The following is an 18,539-nucleotide window of genomic DNA, read 5'->3' as shown; positions in this document are numbered from 1 at the left end:
TCCCAATACAGGTATTCTCTATTCTATACCTGTGCATTTGATTTGGGGTTGAGGATGTAAAACATTACACATGTGTCTGCTGAATTTAATTGTGTTACTTCGACCCCCGTTTTCTGTTTTGTCAAGGTTATTATTATTATTATTATTATTACTACTATTTTGAGGTATTAGCTACCCCTTCCAGATCTGCATGAGCTTCAAATTTGATAAGGAATCTTTTCAGCCTAGAGAGCTATGCTGCAAAATTGAAAATCTTATGAATTTCAAAGGAGGGATATGTTTCTGTTCACACCATGTTTTGGAAAGTGTAGGTTATGTATAAAATATGAACTAAATCTATTTTCTCCCCCTCATCCCCTACGACTGAGCTATAGCAAGTAGGAAGCCAATCAAGATTGGTAAACTCTCATCACTTAATGAGTGTTAATAAGGCTAAATGTCTAAATTTACTTTTAGCGTGGTTAGTTTGCATTGGGGTTAACCAGCTTTAACTGCCAATGCTTCATCCACCAAGATAATCTTGGTGAATTGTAGTTCAGCGAGTTCCTGAGAATTTTGTTACAGATCCTTCTCTTACACCAGGGGTGAGGAACCTGGGGCCCTCCAGATGTTGCTGTGACCACTGATCGTGTTGGCTGGGTCTGATGAGAGTTGGTGAGCCACAGTTTCCCCACCTCTGTCTTACACAGAACTACAATGACCAGGATTCCTTGGGAAGAAGGAATGACGGTTAAACAAGTTAAAGCCTACAACCCTAAACAAGTTTAAGACAAAGTAAGTGCTCATTGGGAATTAATTCTATGGTAGTATAGGCCCACATAACTTCAGCATGTTCACTTGCCAACTTTTATCAAGGAATAGGTATGTGCTAAGGGACGCGGGTGGCGCTGTGGGTTAAACCACAGAGCTTAGGGCTTTCCCATCAGAAGGTCGGCGGTTCAAATCTCCACGACGGGGTGAGCTCCCGTTGTTCAGTCCTGCTCCTGCCAACCTAGCAGTTCAAAAGCATGTCGAAGTGCAAGGAGATAAATAGGTACCATTCCAGCGGGAAGGTAAACGGTGTTTCTGTGCGCTGCTGTGGTTCGCCAGAAGCGGCTTAGTCATGCTGGCCACATGACCCGGAAGCTGTACGCCGGCTCCCTCGGCCAATAAAGCGAGATGAGCGCCGCAACCCCAGAGTCGGCCACGACTGGACCTAATGGTCAGGGGTCCCTTTACCTTTACCTTTAAGGGACGCTACCTGCCTAGTTGATATTGAGTGCATGTGGTATTCATGCCATCTTCCTTCCCTGTTCAGCTTTCAAAGAAAGCCAGTCTAGAAGAACCCAAAAGGCTGCCTCTGCTATTGTACAAAAGGCTAATCCATCTGTGATCTGTATTGAGGCATTTCATAGTTAAAGAGGAAGATGGGGACTGTTTGGCTAGAAGCATTTTTCTGCAACAGCCTCTGCTAGCTTATGGAGGATACAGCAGGAGGCCGCTGGCATTGTTTGCATTCCAGATGGGGAACAGAAAGTGTGTAGGAAGGTATATTGTGTTTTGTGCGTAAGGCTGATTCAGCTTATGCATGAACCACGGGAATGTCTGTGGAAAGTATAACTGACTAAATATGTAGTGGAAATGTTTTAACCCCCTCAGGTTATAAAAAAAAGCCTATTTGGCTAGCAGCAATGATCACAAAGACTGAAATTTAAGAGGAGAGTTGTTTTCGTAAAAGGTTAATTTCATAACAAGGAAACATGTTTTCAGTTATTTTTTTTAAAAAATGGCAGTGTCCCACCAGGGTTAAGGCCTCAAGCTTGAAAAATGCGAAGTTGGGGTTCACGACTCAGCAGGCATGTCCTGTGATCCGCAATTACGCTACAGTGGTACCTCGGGTTACATACACTTCAGGTTACATACACTTCAGGTTACAGACTCTGCTAACCCCGAAATAGTGCTTCAGGTTAAGAACTTTGCTTCAGGATGAGAACAGAAATTGCGCGGCGGCAGCGGGAGGCCCCATTAGCTAAAGTGGTGCTTCAGGTTAAGAACAGTTTCAGGTTAAGAACGGACCTCCGGAACGAATTAAGTACTTAATCTGAGATACCACTGTATACAGAATCACAGATTGTACAAACTCCTGGTGAGGAGGAGGGAGAACATGGGACTAGCAAAGATGCCCCATATTGTTCTGTACTTGTATTACAGTACCGACGCTGCTGGAGGAATCCTCCTCAGCCGATTCAGGCTTACATCACGGCTTCCAGTGGGAGATTGGGGGGGGGGGCTCCTCCAGTGCATTAGAGACAAGACTGACATTGCTGTTAATGACCCAGCCTTGTACATGAGCACGATCCACCCCGCCCCCCCCCCCCAGCCACCAGCTCTTGGAGCATTCCGCCCCCCCCCCATCCCTCAAAGCCTGGCAATAGGCAGGGCCAAGCCTCCTAGCTGAGATATTTTCTAAATGGAACCCGTCTGCTATGGGCATTTTCCTCTAAAAATATTCCCTCTGTTGCCGGAAGGAGGAAATAACATGGGAGCTGGAGAGAAAGGACTTCAGTTCTCTTCACAGCTCCATTCAGCTCTGGCACGCAGTGGCCGAGGATGGGCCATAATGGGCCACTTCAAACTGCAAAGGCCCAACACAGCTGTCTGACTTGCTCGGTTGTCAGCGCTGGCCGCGAATAAGGCCTCTTTGTTTTACCCTTCGGTGGCTAAGGAAGGCTTCAGAACAAACTTGCTAATTCAGAGGAAGGGGGCAGAGGGGGAGGGGGAGGATTTGGCAGGGGGAAGGGCCTAAGAAAAGAAGCAAGTCTTTCACATGGGCCCCCCAAAGTCCAGCCCCCTGGCAGTTTGAAATCCTGATGAAGACGTTTTGCACCTGTTTTTGAAGGGGCACCTTTCCCACCCTCCCACCCCCACAGCACCTCCTCCAAGGGCCCGAGGGTGCAGGTATGCAAGGAGCACTGGGTAGGCGTTCCCTTTCTCCTACATTCTTCCCACTGTCATTTGTCATGCCAACAAGCAATGCCGTTACATTTGGCTTGGGGAAAACATATTTGAGTTTAGGGTGCTTCCAGAATGAGTATTTTGCAGGAGGGATTCAAGTGCATTCCAAGGAAATTAGGTTCGGGCAACAAAAGTGGATTAAGGCACTCTGTTGCCCTGGCACTTGAAATCTACCTTTTAAAAAAATCACAATAACATAACTTTTTGCAGTTAGGAAAGTGATGGGGAAATGCATTGAAAAGTGTGAAATACATGGACAATTGACAGGAAAACCTGTAAACACTATGTAACCAAATCAGGATGAATGCTCATTGTCTGATTACTTCCCTCTGTAAAAACTCAGTAAAAACTAGATACAGTCAAAACTCTGCCTAAGTACAGTGCAGACAAATCAGGATGAATTCTGTTCTGGAGGAACCCTCAGAGAACTTGTCAATTACTTGAGGGTCTACTACTAAGAAGCTGCTCTCTGGGCCCATCAATAGGAGGCTAACAGGTACCAGGGACAAGGTTTTCCCACTCTAGTCTCCATGCCTGTGGCTTTCACGTCCCAAGAAGATACAGGTGGCTCATCTCTATTTTTAAAAGAAACATTGACATTTCAATTTGCTTTTTAAAATTGATCAATTATTGCAATTAACAGCTGCAGCTCGGTTTGAAAGTGGCATAAAGTGGTTTTAATTTTATGGTTCTATATATTACTAGGGTTTTATAGAATTTTGTTACACCGCACTAGGAATGAATTGGGTCCTGGAATATGGTAGCTAAGTCACTTAACAGAATAAATAAATAGCAGCTAATTAACAGCAAGAAAGTTAAACATGATGTTGAAGAGAAGGCAGGAATGCAAGAGCAGCTATTAATTTCCCTGCAAAGCTAGCAGTAGTTGGTTTTTGGGTTTTGTTTATTTTAATGAATAGAGGTTTTTAAGCATAAGACTGATGATCCTCTACCAAGGATGCTGTAGTAGTAAGACTCCTGCATTGGCAGAGGGCTAGATCCCTGAGGTCTGACTGTATGATTCTAAAGAAAGAGAAGATTAAAACCCTTTCACAGAGCTTGGCCTCTCTGATCGGCAAAGCACGAGGCTGCTAATTATTATTATTATTATTATTATTATTATTAGGCAGGAGAGCCTGGTTTCTGGTTCATAACAAGAACCTACCTGGCTGAGCATCCTGTTCCTCACAGTGGTGTTCCAGATTCTGCTGTGGGAACCCACAACTGGCGTACAGAGGAGGCATGCTGCCTCTGATCCTGGAGGAATAGAGTCATCACGATTGGCAGCCATCGAAGAAAACGGACGACAAAACCACCTCTAAACTATGGGAGATCTTAATCATCACAGCACTCTAGTTATCAAGCCGAACTGGCCCTAAGGAGGCTTAGAACTGCAGCCTTAAAAACCAAACGTGGATTTAGGTAAACAAAATACGATGGCACGCCTTATGGATTCACTCAGGGGATAAGAGGGCGTGCAGTGTGTTGTTGGTGTGCGAAATCCCAAAGCGTAAGCTGAGAAATACTGCACACAGAGGTAAAGTCCATTGCAAAAAGGGAAGAGTTGTATACAAAGCCATATAGCCCAAGAAGAGCTTATGGGACAGCGTGCAGGTATTGCTACCTGTGTACAGGTATTTAGAGACAAACAAACAGAAGAATCGTGGCTGAAAGCTTGGCAGGTACCATGGATATAATTTTAAGTATGAACCAAAAGGCAAAAGGCCATGTAGCAGAGGAAAAGGCATAGGCTCATGTACATGTGAGCAATGGTCTAGGTAAGGTGTGGGGGCACTGGTGGCTCTCCAGATGTTGTAGGACTCCAACTCCAACACCAGGAGGGCCACAGATTCCTTATACCCCTGGTCTAGTTTGACCCTTAGACAGAGCAACTTGCTCCACACATGCACCAGGCTTGGAAACTGGGTTACATGTTATAAAAGAGAAGCAGTCATCCTCCTAGCTGCTTCTTTTCTCGTGCTGTTCCTGTCCTGTCCTGCTCCTCCTGCCCCAGACACAGGAAACTACCAACTAACACATATGGAAGCGACCCAGACCAGTGTGTCGGGGGGACCTACCTGCTTTTGTTTTCTCCTGAAACAGAGTTAAGGAGCTTCAAATTGCCAGCTTCAAATTCTGAGCAGGTTTTTTAAGACTTTTGCTGAAACAGGAGGGTGTTTCTAAGGTCACTGCAGTGCTGCGATGAGGAAAACTGCACCTGGACATTTCTCCTACATAGGTGCAGGATTGATTTCTTTGCAGAAAAAAAACACGCAAGGTGCAAAGTGGCCTGTCAAAAGACTGGACTTTTATCCAAAGCAAGCTGCAGAAGGTAGCAAGGCCAGGCTTTGCTGGGCACTCTCAAGACTGGCGAAGGGGACACAAACCACAACCCCTACTCCAAATGGATCTGTCCATTTGGGTTACTCTCAGCTTCTCATTGCATTTGCTTGTTTCCAAGAAGACATCACACAAATTCAATGCACATTTCTCCAATTAAACACATGTTGGTATGCCTTATATTCATATATCTGAACGCAACTACCCCCATGTAATTTGTCTGTTGTGTCCGGCAGCCTGTGTTGAGAATGGCAGCCTTCATTTCCCAACTGGGAAGTAGTCGCTGCCTGCTATTCACCTTATTTTCAAGAGCCCAGGGGGCAGGAAATGGTTAACCCTGCAATGAAAGAGGCAGCAATGCAGTCCCTCTGGGAGAAGCAGTTCCCGCTCCTGAACTTACTATTCATGCTCTTCTAAATGCCTATCTGTTTCCTCTCAGGCCTGGAAACACACACACACACACACACAGAGAGAGAGAGAGAGAGAGAGAGAGAGAGAGAGAGAGAGCGCGCACCCAGGACATTTTCTAATTCTAGAACTGCCAGGATCATGAAATATTAAAAATATCCGCCCATGCAATGCACTGTAAGGCTGGCTTCCAAAGGGTGCCAGGGCCCATAATGGTTTCCTCAATTGTTTAGTTGCGGGGAGGGGGGTGGTTATCCCCCCCCATCAGCTTGTTTACACCCCAACCAATGTGCAAATAAAATGCAGGGTGAGCCATCCTGCCCTCTCTGCTAGGTCACAGGTATTCATAAGGTTTCCACCTCTATTTCCCCGCCCCCACCCTTCCACTGCAGGAAAAGAGTTGTATGATAGGAAGACATTCAGCAGGTAAAGTCTCCACACACACACACACACACACACCCCTTACCACTGAATTTACAAGCTGGAGAAAGCATTGCCTTTTACCAGCTGAATCTTATGCATTTAAATTACTTATGAGCCATTAAGCTCCGAGAGAGCAGTTTGCAAATAAAACCAACGGAGCAACATACAATTAAGAACAACTACAACAGAGCAGAATCAAAGGACAACACAAAACAACATTTAAGAGCAAGCTCTGCTTGTCATACAGCTGTTTAAGGCACTGAAGCTCTGACTACTGGAGTGGGCAGTGTTATTTCCAACCCTCTACACACACACACACACACACACCCCAATACTCACAGTGGTTCACTGTGTCTCAGTTCAGGTCACTATGTAATTACTGTGCTGGTGTGTTGTGTAGGCACAAGTAAAGAAACAGCAGCTGGAACTAAGAAAGGCAGATGTAAAACAGGACAGGGCTCCTTGCACCTTCAGTTCCAGTCATGTAGCCAATAGAAGTTCAGCAGGTGTCATTTGCACGACAAAAAAAGGATAGTTTGGATGAAATTCCCTTTGGAGAGCCAGTGTGGTGTAGAGGTTAAGAGCGGTAGACTCGTAATCTGGTGAACGGGGTTCACCTCCCCGCTCCTCCACATGCATCTACTGGGTGACCTTGGGCCAGTCACACTTCTCTGAAGTCTCTCAGCCTCACTCACCTCACAGAGTGTTTGTTGTGGGGGAGGAAGGGAAAGGAGATTGTTAGCCGCTTTGAGACTCCTTCGGGTAGGGATATCAAATCCAAACTCTTCTTCTTATTATTTTCTCTGCAACTTGCCATGCAGCGTAAATTCCTTCTGCTACACACCAATCTATTATAGGTGGACTCCTGTGCTCATTTTCAGCGGCCCATCCTGTGCTGCATAAAAACAACAGAGGTAGGTTCAGGGCTAAGTCAAGTAAATGGGAATACTAGATTATGAGCCATCAAAATGCCCTGCTCATTAGCTTCTCAGCTCTGAAGCTATTTACACTCCAGCTCAGCAAAGCCATTCTTAAAGATAAGCTAGCCTGTGTGCTTCTTAAGTAAATTGTGCTTCTCAACAGGAGATCCACTTCTGACAAGAGAATCATAACTGTCCATATTGTGAATATAACATGGGTCAGGGGGAAATGTTCAGGGCTTATTCCCTTGCTACATTTGTGCTAGTAAAGAAAATCTCTACTCTCCCCACTGTTCACATACGACACTCCTTAACAGATTGGAGAACTGGGCCAAAACTAACAAAATGGATTTCAATAGGGACAAATGTACACTTAGGCAGGAAGAACCAGCTGCACAAATAAAAGATGGGGGACATCTGGACTGCCAGTAGTACATGTGAAAAGGATCTATGAGTCTTTGCAGACCACAAGCTTAACATGAGTCAACAGTGTGATGCAGCAGCAAAAAAAGCTAACGCTGTACTAGGCTGCATCAACAGAAGTCTAGTGTCCAGATCAAGGATAGTCATAGTCCTGCTCTATTCTGCCTTGGTCAGACGACACCTGGAGAACTGCGTCCCGTTCTGGGTGCCACAATTTAAAAAGGATGTTGACAAGCTGGAATGTGTGCAGAGGAGGGCAAGCAAGATGATCAAGGGTCTGGAAACCAAGCCTTATGAGGAACAGGCTTATGTGTCACGACACACATTTGGAAAGCTCTGAGCTAAGAGAATTGAGTATGTGACAAAAATGAGATGAGATATAAAAGCCATCTTCAAATATCTAAGCGGCTGCCACATGGAGGATGGAACAAGCTTGTTTTCTTCTGCTCCAGAGGCTAGGGCACAGACTAGTGGATTCAAGGAGATTCCAACTAAATATCAGGAAGAACTTACTGACAGAAAAAGTAGTTTGACAGTGGAACAGACCTTCCCAAGAGACGGTCTGTGGCAAAACCTACAAACCTTACATGCTGTTTGTTATACTCCAGAATTCATTCTGACGCCAGATTATAATATAGCAATAACTTTCAGACTGAGTGCAGTGCTTAAATACCCTACACTTTTTTTGAGCTCACAGCTCTCCAAGGAATGAAAATCTGGGGCTGGAACCCACACGCGAATGAAACCACAATCCTCCCACAGACCTCAGATTCACTTTCTGGTCCACTAGAGATAAGCACTTTCCCTTCTGTTCTGCTAAACCACAAATGCTTGGCTGCCAAAGGGGAAAAAGGAGGAGCATCTTTACGAAATGCAGTGCCAAGTGCCCCGTTTGCTGCAAATGGTATGCGCTGGTGGTAGCTATCTGCAGAATGTTCAAGCGGAACCATTTTGCAGGAGAGAGAAGCGAACCGTCACACAACAGCCTCACTTTATCCCACGGCTCATCACTTAAATAGCATTGGCTGCGCTGAGCTAAGCTAAGCGTCTGTGTTGTTTTAACCAGCTGCTTCTTGATCTGATCTCAACCACCCACCTATGGAGAAGCAGCAAAATGGCTAGGGCTGAGTAAAAGGAGACGACTTCTGAGGCAAAAACACACTTGGAATATATAGGCTGCTTAAGGCGGATATGATCACACTTTTGTCACAGAACTCTGAAGGATCACCAGATCAAATTGCAAGGCTGGAAGGCTGCACAGACGCCATACATTGAAAGCACACGACTCCCACCAAAAATCCTTGGAACTGTAGTTTGTTAAAAGTGTTGGGAATTGTAGCTCTGTGAGGAGTAAACTACATTCCCAGGATCCTTTGGGGGAAATCATGTGCTTTCAATGTAGGGGGTACACACAGCCAAAGCATGTGAGTAAGGGGAGGGTATATTTGGGCCGATTTGGACCTACATAGGATCCACACACTGAAGAATAGGTTTTCAGGTAACTAAATGACTTGCATTGTAAAAGGAATCCCATCTACCCTCCCTCTTAAGTATTGAGATGTCTGTCAGTTTCAGATTTAAGGTGATTTTTTTTATTAAAAAAAACCCAACCTCTAAGGAACAGTAAAATGTATTTTTCCACTATTAACCTCCATGCATGTCAGGAAAAACTTAAATTTTGGTACATTAGGCTGTTATGAAAGGTATAGGAGCAGGGCCAGTAAAAAAAACTTGTACATTTATTTTGCAAACTGAAAGCTCCCTGGAACATTAAGTTAAATCTATGGTTGCCAATTCAACCTTAAAAGGTGCTTTGCAATTAATAGTTCCCGTTCAAAAGAGCTGGATGGCACAGAATTATTCTGAGGGCTTATTTACACAAATGAAAACAATACTTTTACCTCACAGTTTGAAGAATCACGAGGGGAGCAATCACATATAGCGGTGACTCGTATAAATGATCCCTCCGTGTGACCCATCGTGGTCAGGTCACGAAACCATTTGCGGTGGCCCAACTAATTCTCAAGGCAATTGTGTGCCTATCAGGGGTGCGGAACCTCAGGCCTGGGGCCCAAATGCAGCCCTAGAGACCTCTCCAACAGACCCCTCTGTACTCTTCCCAGGCCACAGCATTCATTGGACCTGCTCTGTGCCCTCCTTGAGTGCTTTTGTTTGGCTGAAACAAGTCTCTCTCTTTTTTAATACAAGAGTTTGGATTTGATACCCCGCTTTATCACTACCCGAAGGAGTCTCAAAGCGGCTAACATTCTCCTTTCCCTTCCTCCCCCACGACAAACACTCTGTGAGGTGAGTGGGGCTGAGAGACTTCAAAGAAGTGTGACTAGCCCAAGGTCACCCAGCAGCTGCATGTGGAGGAGCAAGGAAGCGAACCCAGTTCATCAGTTTACGAGTCCACCGCTCTTTACCACTACACCACGCTGGCTCTCTGAAACATGTCTCTTGAATTGTGATAACACCTCTTGTTTGCCGGGATGAAGAGGGTGTGTGTGTAAACCTCTAACTTTGGTTTGGCTGGAATACAGTTTACTGTACAAATGAGTTTCATCCATTGTTCTGCCCATTTTTGTCTTTGGTCCTAGTTCCCACCGCTCATATATGGTCCATAGGTGGTTTCCCGGGAGGGAATGTGACCACAAGTTCTCCATCCCCTGGTGCATATGAACTCAATTATTTGGCCGTGCTGTGAAAGCAAATGGGGTTGAAAAAATGTGACTTGTCTCTTCTATTTTTTAAAGACAAGAGGCAGGGCATACTTACCAAATAAACCAAATAAATCAAATACATCAGAAGTTATGCTTTGGATATAGAGCATCAAAAAAGTTGCTTCATTCCATTCCAACCATTTTTTAAAAGTGCTGCAGTACAAAAGGGGGCATCTGCCAAGGAGTAAGCATTGCTGATGGCCAGCCCCCCACTACCCTCCAAACAGAAAAAAATGCTTGTACAGGGAATTTTTGTGCTTGGTATTCTGTGCAAGGTACACAAGATGGTGCTTGAGAAATAATGGCCCACATCCCATTGCTTTTCACTAAGTCAAACACCAGGTGGCACTTGACATCACAAGATAGAGATGCTTGTAACTGTTGGAGGAAATTTTAGAACTGCCTATTTTGCTCATTAGCTTCTTTAGCTGGCGTTTATGAAGCGAGGGGGAATTCCTCCCCCTGCCCCGTTATGACAAAATACATGTAGGATGGTCAAGCGCAAAGGATGAGAGCATTTCTGTACCTTTTAACAGCTGCACGGAAGAGGGAAATCTCAACAGATGCTGCTGCCAAACTGCACCTGCCAAAATTCCCAGTTCTACCCAACTACAAAAGGGCCCTGCCTCCATTTCATATCTAATCACCAAGAGCATATAGTTTTGTAAGACACACTGACTTAATATTCCTTATACCCACTAGCACTGGAGCAAGCAATCGTCTGATCTCTGATTCTTCTTATGCCTCAAAGCAGCTCGCACTACAACCTGTTGTTGAAGACTATGAACCGTCTGTTTAGGATGAACTATAGTACAGCATCTATTACTTCTGCATGGGACTATTTAGATTTTGTGTAATGCAGCTACACTGATTTTTAAAATCATCCATTTGTGTTTCTTATGTGTTGGATCACACTTTTGTCCCTTAAGAGTATTTGTTGGCTTGTACCATTTGTAAGAAAATAAATGGTGTTTTGTTTCCGTACCACCATATCATAAATATCGGGGTGTTGTAGAACTGTAAAACATAAAAACCAGATACAAGTCATAAAGTGACTGGTTATTGTTTTCAGGTCTGCAGTATAGAAGAGGACACACATATTGGCATTTGCTGGAGGTGTGAGTGGCAACAAGGCATCTCTAAATTAATATTTGGCATTATTTATTCAACCTCTTTGCTCATGTTTCTTGGTCCCAGTTTATACGACACTGCAATGAAACTGATGAATGTGTCTGTTGGAGTGGGCTTGAATTCAGCAAAGCTTATGGCATGATAAATGTGTGTTGTCTTTAAGGTGCCATGAAACTCAGGCCCAGGACATTCAATAGTTTGGGGGCAGAACGCTTCCCTAACAGCCTATTCAGTCCCTCCCTGGGATGTGAATCCTCATTTCCCCACCTGCTGGGCTCCTTCCCCAAATTCTCCTGCTCATCAGATGTGTTCACACCACTAGGTTAAAATGTAGCTCCGTCATTTTTACTCCATTTCAACCAAAGCTGGTTTTGGGGGGTGGGGGGTGGAATACATCAAAACACAGTATTTCATCAGAAACAAAAAGTTAGATATAGGATAGATATGGATTATGGCTAATGCTATGTGTGCACAGCACTGGCAGGAGCGCACTGAATGCAAAGTAATCAGGAATGTGTAAACCGCTTCATGATGAGTTGTGCTCACAATGCTATCGGGGCGGTCGCCTGTGATCCCACCTTCAGTACGATTTGTGCCTGCAATTCTTTTCAGGCAGTTGTACTTGCTTCGTTTCCAAATAGTGCATATCCTGCAATTTCCTGCTGAGATCCAGTAACTTCTCATACCACAGATGTTCAGGGTGGGTTGTGCTTCTTTGTTGCATTACAGCCTCTCCAGACAGCAACAATGTGGTAGCATTGGGGATGCATCCCAGAACAAACCAATAAAGCAGAACAAATCCATCACTAATGCCCTATTTTTGTGTCAAGGTTACAGAGCACATTGCAGAGTATACCTGCGGTAGAAGCCAGTGGAGGAGCCCCAAAGAAATTCTTAGAAAGTAGAACCCTTCTCTTTTTATTATTATTTACCCATCTTTTCTATTTCTATTCCTCACTATTCTCGTATATTATGCCACCGAAAACTACTCATTAAACATCTTGACGCCACTAACGTTCAGGTTTAAGGGGCAGGGAGAGGTCATCCTTTATTTTTCTACAGCATTAAGACCGGAAGGGAATGCCCTTTTAAATAAATAAAACCTGCATCTTAAGCTCCTCATCCTGCAATCCCTTCAACAGAGATTAAAAACCTCACAAAATGCAGTGACCCTCCGTTTCCTGTGCACAGCGGTTTGGACACTGAGCACTCCAGGGTTAATTGCCTTTTTTAAAGGTCCACCTGATAAGAATGTCCTACAGACCTGTTTAAAAACACAGGGGGGAAAGTCCACCTCTGCTGTCTTCTGGACCTTGATCTGGCAGCTTTTCTGGTTCTTCTGGTTCACTAGCAAACCTGAACCTGAGAAGCATGCGGGCCATTTGTGTTTGCTGCCACCAGCATTTTACTTCGCATCACAGCGACCTGAATTATCCATGCAAGCAAAGGGCTAATGGGTGCAGCAGTACTGACTAAAAGGGCTGGAGGACTAGATATGGGTGGTGCTGAGTTAAAGGATAGAATGGGGCTAGGACTGCCAGAGTTCCTGTGCCTTTAGCAATGGCATGGCAGGGGGAAATTCGAGAGCTGAAGCTTTCTTCATGGCAAGAATTCTGCATCCGCTGACATTTGGCCTGGAAAAGGACTCACAGGAAGCTGCCTTATACAGAGTCAGAATACTGGTCCATTTAGCGCAGTACTGTCCACACTGACCAGCAGACTCTCTGCAGGGTTTCGTGTGTAGGAAGTTCTCTGATTACTACCTGGCGATGCTGGTTATTGAACCAGGAATCTTCTACATACGAAGCAGATTCTCTACCACTGAGCTACAAGAGTCGTTTTATTGCAGGGTGGGGAGATCATGGTTCCAAGCCAGCTATCCTATGTTAATTTAACACTTCTAATGGAAAAGCAACCCTTTGTTGTATGTTAAATTAGTACTGCAGCAAGAGCACTAATTTGTACAGTGGTACCTCAGGTTACAAACACCTCGGGTTACAAACACTTCGGGTTACAGACTCCACTAGCCCGGAAGTAGTACCTCAGATTTACCTCAGGATGAGAACAGGAATCGCACGCCGGCAGCAGCAGAAGGCCCCTTTAGCTAAAGTGGTACCTCAGGTTAAGAGCTGTTTCAGGTTAAGAACGGACCTCCGGAACAAATGAAGTTCGTAACCAGAGGTACCACTGTATACATTTTGGTGCTGTAAAGCAATCTTAGAAGCCTTCTGCTTCCTTACATTTTGTGGCCTTTTCGCCCTCACTGCTTACAACATTTCCCCTCCGCACCCATGTGAGGGTGTTTTGTGTAATGGGCCAAATTTGAGTAATGCTTCATTCATTGGACAAACTTAGTTATGGCCCAGGAAAGCTTCTGGTGCAATCACTCCACTGTTGTTATTGCTGCAATGGACTTAACACGGCTACACCTCTGAGTTTTGTGTCTATGGGAAGGTGAAAGGAAAAGAGACGCTCTGGGCTGCTCTTCCTAATCCTAGCACTCCTCCTTGCAGTGACTCCATTGCTGAGGAACGGGAGAAGCTTGCCCGGCTTTTATTTCCTGTTTGACTGCCAATATAATGAGTTTAGTGACACACAAGGGAAAGCGTGTCCATACCGGCTCCTGCCTTAATTGCTAAGGGCGCTCCTAGATGTCAGCTTCCCCAGCAACAGTAGCTGTGTGCAAAACTGAGAGGAAAACAGGAAGCGCCTCACATTATCATGGGGCTTAGAGATACCATTTCTAGTTTTGCGCAGTGGATTCTGTTATTGCTCCCTCACACAGACACACACACCAGTAGTCCTTTGCAACTATCTGCATGGGATTTGGAATCTGGCACACAATTAACACCTGGCTTGCAGGTAAGCAACACTACAGTGTACCAATTATTTGCAAAAGCACTAAAATCAATAGGAAAAGCCAGTATCAGGAAGCACTGACATTACCTTAGCAGCGTCCTTTTTCCTAAATGGAATTGGGGGGGAATTGCTCATTTTGACTCTGTTAGATAATTGGGTATGACAAGTAGTAAATGATTTATTTTAAAGTGCCAAATGGTGTTTTTGAAATTTTCAAGCAACCTCTACTGCTCTGTGCCTATCTTAGCGTCCTCAACTTCAGCTACATTTCTGTGGAGAAGGATTAGGCTGCCTGGGTACCGGAAAAGAGCCCTGCACCTTTCATAGTTGTAGAAAAGAGGAAAGTTCAGCAGGTGTAGCTTGTAATGGGAACTGTATCTGCTGAAATCCCCTCTTCTGTCCAACTATTAAAGGGGCAGCAGCCATGTTCTCTTTTGCATTTGGCTACCCTAAGATTAATACTAAGAACATATAAATAGTAATCCGCCATTGGCCCAATCAAACCCAGGACTGTCTAAAACAAGAGCAGCAGTCTTTTTTTCAAGCTCTGATGAAGGGATAATTCCCAGTTTTGCTTTCTACCTTATATATTTTAGCTGGAGATGCTGGGCAAGTATTGGGACTGAAGTTTAGGGGGAAATATTAAGGTTGCCGTTACATATTGTAAACAATTACTTTTCTGTGGAGATTATGACCATCCTTTCTATTTCCAGTGTCCAGGCTGGGAGTGACATTGCTTACTGTAGCCCAAATGGCACCACCCACAAATGAGAGACGCATCATCTCTGCCTGGGAGACCAGGGTTCAAATCCCCACTCGGCCATGAAGCTCACTGGGTGACCTTGCACCAGGCTCTGCCTCTCAGGGTTGTTGTGGGGATTAAATGGGGGAAGGGGAGTGCCATGTCCACTACCTTGAACGCTTTGGAGAAAAAGATATGATATAAATGCAATAAATGAATGAATAAAGTACACTCCTCCTCCTTAAAAAAAGGAAAAGTTTTTGTTTTTTTTTAAATCCAGCCTAATTAAATCATTTGAGGCCCATGGGCATGTTTACAACCTTGGGAGTGGGCCATGGGCACCCTCACAAAAATGACTGTTAATGGGTTGGGGGGCTGCCCATTCACCAAAACGACTGCGGTAGTAGGACATTTTTGATCTATGGGCTACTTTTAAAATGAGCCTGCATTTTAAATTGCATTTTAACCTGTATTTTAAATTGGTTCCCCCCCCCCCATTCTGTTTTTACTGTAATTTTTACTGTTGTTAGCTGCCCTGAACCCGGCTCTGGCCGGGGAGGGCGGGGTATAAATAAAATTTATATTATTACATGCGGCCAGCCACACGAACGCCACTTTTACAGAAGGCAAACTCCTCTTCTTCCAATATACACAGGCCTAGCAAAATAAAAAGGAACACAGACAAACCCAACCAGAGAGACAAAATCAGCCCTAGAGAGAGGGAGAAACTCAAGAGGCAAAACCAAAAAAAAGCAAACCTACAAGCTACACACTCCCTCCCACAATAGCAATGGGTTGGTGGTGGTTGCTGCTGCCCTCCCCACAACCTCACCTTTTTCTGTCTGCTTCTTTCAACGTTTATGCAGGCCCCTTCCCCACATTTCCTTGGGAGGTTGAGTCCTGGTCTCAGCCTGGAAAAGGTCATGGAGTTGAGAGAGGAAGTGCCCTTTTTTCACTTCCTTCTTCACTTCTATGTGCTTTTTAAAGGGTGTGATTGGCCCCTGCCTGCTGCCTGTGATCAGCTGGATAATGTGCAGTTAATTGCACCAGGGCCAATGCCTTAAGGGGACCCAGACTCTGAGCTTTCTTTGGGCGGGGGGAGAGTAAACCTCTAACCACACTAGAAGAAAAGTTATAAAGCGAAATCTACAGGCATACTTCTAAGCCACTGTATTTCTGGGAGGGAAGCCAGCCAGGCTGTTCCTTGCCTTCCAGTATTTTTAACCAATGAGTAAAGTCAGAACTGTGATTAATTGATTTGGCTGACATGTTGCAAGAATCCCTGCAAGAATCCCTTTCTAATCCCTGGAATTGCCCAGATTTCCCCTTTGATTCCTTTCTTCTTGGCAACCTGTCCTATGGTGGTTTCATAAGAGATCAGATGCTCTCTACAAGTTATTTACTGCAAATGCTACTACACAATAAGTAGCTGGGGTCCAGGTAGCCATTAAGAATTCAGTGTAAAATTAACTTACAAAGCATCAGTTCATTGGAACAAAGGCAACCACCACCAGCCACACATAGTTACATGTGGAGATTTTTTGCCTCCTCCCATATCAGGGGTCAGCAAACTTTTTCAGCAGGGGGCCGGTCCAATGTCCCTCAGACCTTGTGAGGGGCCAGACTATATTTTGGAAAAATAAATAAATGAACAAATTCCTATGCCCTACAAATAACCCAGAGATGCATTTTAAATAAAATCACACATTCCACTCATGTAAAAACACCAGGCAGGCCCCACAAATAACCCAGAGATGCATTTTAAATAAAAGGACACATTCTACTCATGTAAAAACACACTGATTCCCGGACTGTCTGTGGGCCGGATTGAGAAGGCATTTGGGCTGGATCTGGCCCCCGGGCCTTAGTTTGCCTACCCATGTCGTATATCTTCACAACAGCTACGTAAGGTAGGTTAGGCTGAGAGCTGATGACTGACCTAAGATGGGAAGTGAACAAAAATAAGTGAATTTAAAATATGAAACTGACTGCATGTGCTCAGAGTATTCTCTTTTTGTTTGTTAAGGTTGCCCAGATGTTTGCGTTTTGCTGAGAGATGTGAAACAGTACAGCCTCAGAGTATTTTTTTTCGTAGTCAATGCAAGTTTGATTAATAATATTTGGGGGGGGGGGTAATTCACACTATGTTTAATGTTCTATCTGTGCAAGCCTATCAGTTACCCAAACAGAATGACCCCATGTACTGTCCTGGGGGTTCCCCCAGTCACCCCAGAGTCAATTATGCAGATGCCTTGTGCAGGGCCTCTGCTGATGGTGTTTGTTAGGTGAATCCTACCAATAGCCTTTAAGATACATCAATATGGATTTTCTGGTGCCTTATTTCATGCATTGCTTTTGGAAGGGGAAGGAGAGTCCTATTTCTGGAATTCCTCCAGGGCCCCCAACCACCTTAATCTGGCCTTGCTAGTACAGCCAAAGGGAGAAAAAATGGAGGCGCTGCAAAAGTCTCAAGGCCACTGGAGGAGGTCATTGTCACCATTTGCACCAACATGCACCTCACTGGTGCTATCAGATGGTTGAGGGGAGACAGAAAACTGGGGTGGGGAGGTTGGAGTGGCTGAAACACTGAACAACTTCACCTCACATTGCAACATGTTCTCAGAGTGTTGTTGTTGTTTAGTCGTTTAGTCATGTCCGACTCTTCATGACCCCATGGACCAGAGCACGCCAGGCACTCCTGTCTTCTACTGCCTCCCACAGATTGGTCAAACTCATGCTGGTAGCTTCGAGAACACTGTCCAACCATCTCGTCCTCTGTCGTCCCCTTCTTCTTGTGCCCTCAATCTTTCCCAACATCAGGGTCTTTTCCAGGGAGTCTTCTCTTCTCATGAGGTGGCCAAAGTATTGGAGCCTCATCTTCAGGATCTGTCCTTCCAGTGAGCACTCAGGGCTGATTTCCTTAAGAATGGATAGGTTTGATCTTCTTGCAGTCCATGGGACTTTCAAGTCTCCTCCAGCACCATAATTCAAAAGCATCAATTCTTCGGCCTTCTTTATGGTCCAGCTCTCACTTCCATACATCACTAGTTCTCAGAGTAGGCCTATCTAAATTAATAAATCTAAGTTAGTCGTGCCCATTAACTTTCACTGGGTCTACTCTGGGGCTAGCACTGGATACAGCTCATTATTTCAGGTCTCATTTGTTATTTAGAATTTGAATTACATTTTTTAACATAAAAAGGGAATTTTTAAAAATTGACTGATGAGGAATATACAGACTGAGCAGCACATTTTAGTTCTGCATCCATAAAAGCAGGCAGAAAATCATCATAATCTAGAAATGGGACGGTATACTGTAGTATTTTTCCTTCTTGTCAATGAAAAGCCAAATGATTCTTCAAACCGAGCGTATTGTAGCAAGTATACAGCTCTTGCTCTTGTAATGAAAATAGTCTGCAGCATCCAACAAAAGCCTAAAAGGCCTCTGACAGGAAAACGCCAGAGTGGCACTCTCCAGTGTCATCCAGGACTAGATTATTCCCAGAGCAGCTTGTTGTTTCCAGAAAAGACAATTTGAAATTCAGTGGGTGGGTGTGACGTGAGCTTCCTAATCAT

At 44.6% G+C, this 18,539-nt stretch overlaps 1 protein-coding gene and 1 long non-coding RNA gene across 3 annotated transcripts in view; one reads left to right on the top strand and one right to left on the bottom strand.

Moving 5' to 3' along the window:
• The window catches only part of LOC308470554 (ankyrin repeat domain-containing protein 40-like), an 82,102-nt gene that overhangs the window by 41,727 nt on the left and 21,836 nt on the right, over positions 1 to 18,539 (bottom strand). The window contains exon 1 of one of the 2 annotated variants that reach the window (XM_080993985.1): positions 6,861 to 7,060. The exons of the other annotated variant lie outside the window; for it this stretch is intronic. Within the exon in view, the coding sequence (XP_080850111.1) occupies positions 6,861 to 6,982 (122 nt within the window). The 5' untranslated portion in view covers positions 6,983 to 7,060. Of the gene's footprint in view, positions 1 to 6,860; positions 7,061 to 18,539 lie in introns of those variants that run through there. 2 annotated transcript variants of the gene reach the window in all.
• On the top strand, positions 14,090 to 15,230 carry LOC308470355. Its single transcript, XR_013982389.1, has 2 exons — positions 14,090 to 14,224; positions 14,935 to 15,230. It is a non-coding gene; the product is annotated as an uncharacterized lncRNA (long non-coding RNA).

Source organism: Podarcis pityusensis (genome assembly GCF_964106645.2).
Source record: "Podarcis pityusensis genome assembly, chromosome: 2".
NCBI lineage: Eukaryota > Metazoa > Chordata > Lepidosauria > Squamata > Lacertidae > Podarcis > Podarcis pityusensis.
Note: the sequence above shows the minus strand (reverse complement) of the source record. Positions and strands in the feature narration are given on the sequence as shown.